General features: G+C 41.5%; 1 protein-coding gene across 1 annotated transcript in view; it reads right to left on the bottom strand.

The window, feature by feature from the left end:
- The window catches only part of palm2akap2 (PALM2 and AKAP2 fusion), a 75,319-nt gene that overhangs the window by 64,386 nt on the left and 9,763 nt on the right, over positions 1-1,170 (bottom strand). Inside the window, exon 2 of the mRNA XM_008326214.3 lies at positions 327-407. Coding sequence (XP_008324436.2) covers positions 327-407 — 81 coding nt within the window. The remainder of the gene's footprint in view (positions 1-326; positions 408-1,170) is intronic.

Raw genomic sequence — 1,170 nt, 5'->3', positions numbered from 1 at the left:
CAGACACCAGAGCTAACGTTAGCTACAACAGTCCTGGTACAGACACCAGAGCTAACGTTAGCTACAACAGTCCTGGTACAGACACCAGAGCTAACGTTAGCTACAACAGTCCTGGTACAGACACCAGAGCTAACGTTAGCTACAACAGTCCTGGTACAGACACCAGAACTAACGTTAGCTACTGTAACTGTATAAATTAAATTTGTCTTGAATTATAAATGACTGAGATTTAGACACAACACTAACAACAACAGCAGCAGAACACGACCTCCTCGTCCTCTGATTCACAGACGGTGTCGGTGACGGTGACGGTGACGGTGACTAACCTTCAGGTGTTGTAGCTGTAGCACCAGATCGTCCAGTTGACTCCGTTTGCCTTCGATCTCTGCTTGTCGTTTTCTCTTCTCCTGAGAGACAGAAGAGAAGAAGAGAGTTTAACTGTTGTCGATCGATGCTGTCAGTTGTTTTTATCGATTTGTTTTCATCGATTTGTTTTCATCGGTGACAGGAGGAGGATCTGGAGACGGAGGAGACGCAGCAGAGAGAGAAGCGCTAACGTTTTCAGTCTTTTTAGTTCAGTTTGTCTTTGGTTCTTCTTCATTTCCAGGACAGTCGTATCACGGTGTGTTAGCGTTGAGTTTTAAACCTGAGTTTATATCCAGTTTATATCAGACAGTTGGAGTAAACGTCTTCTTGGCTAACCTTTAGCTTGCGTGCTATATTTGGTTATTATGAACATAAAAAGATGGGAAAGATTTAAACAAATCATTGTCAATTTATTCTCTGAAAAATGTGACTTTTTATTCCATCAACCTGTGGTTTTATTCTCCTCTTTTTTTGTCTTGTTTTTTTCCTATTGTTGCTCAAATGTCCCGTCATAATTTACACTTCATTTAGTGGGAAAAAATATATGTATTCAAATATAAACAAACGATCGGATCCTTCCAGGTTCTAGTCCAGTTCCCAGGTCTGGAGGTGAATCACTGGGTCTCACTGTGGTCGACCACCAACGGGCAATAAAGATTCAAACCCTCAACCGCAACCAGATTTGATTTCTACTTTGGCTTCACTTCAACTCTCCTTCATACTGTATTCTGAGTACTGTAGTACACGTGTCTACTCTCTTACTATTTACTACAGCCCTCTAAACATTAGTTCAGTTTGGGAGGG

The sequence above is a fragment of the Cynoglossus semilaevis genome, chromosome 14 (genome assembly GCF_000523025.1).
Source record: "Cynoglossus semilaevis isolate Cse_v1.0 chromosome 14, Cse_v1.0, whole genome shotgun sequence".
In the NCBI taxonomy this organism is placed as follows: Eukaryota; Metazoa; Chordata; class Actinopteri; order Pleuronectiformes; family Cynoglossidae; genus Cynoglossus; species Cynoglossus semilaevis.
Note: the sequence above shows the minus strand (reverse complement) of the source record. Positions and strands in the feature narration are given on the sequence as shown.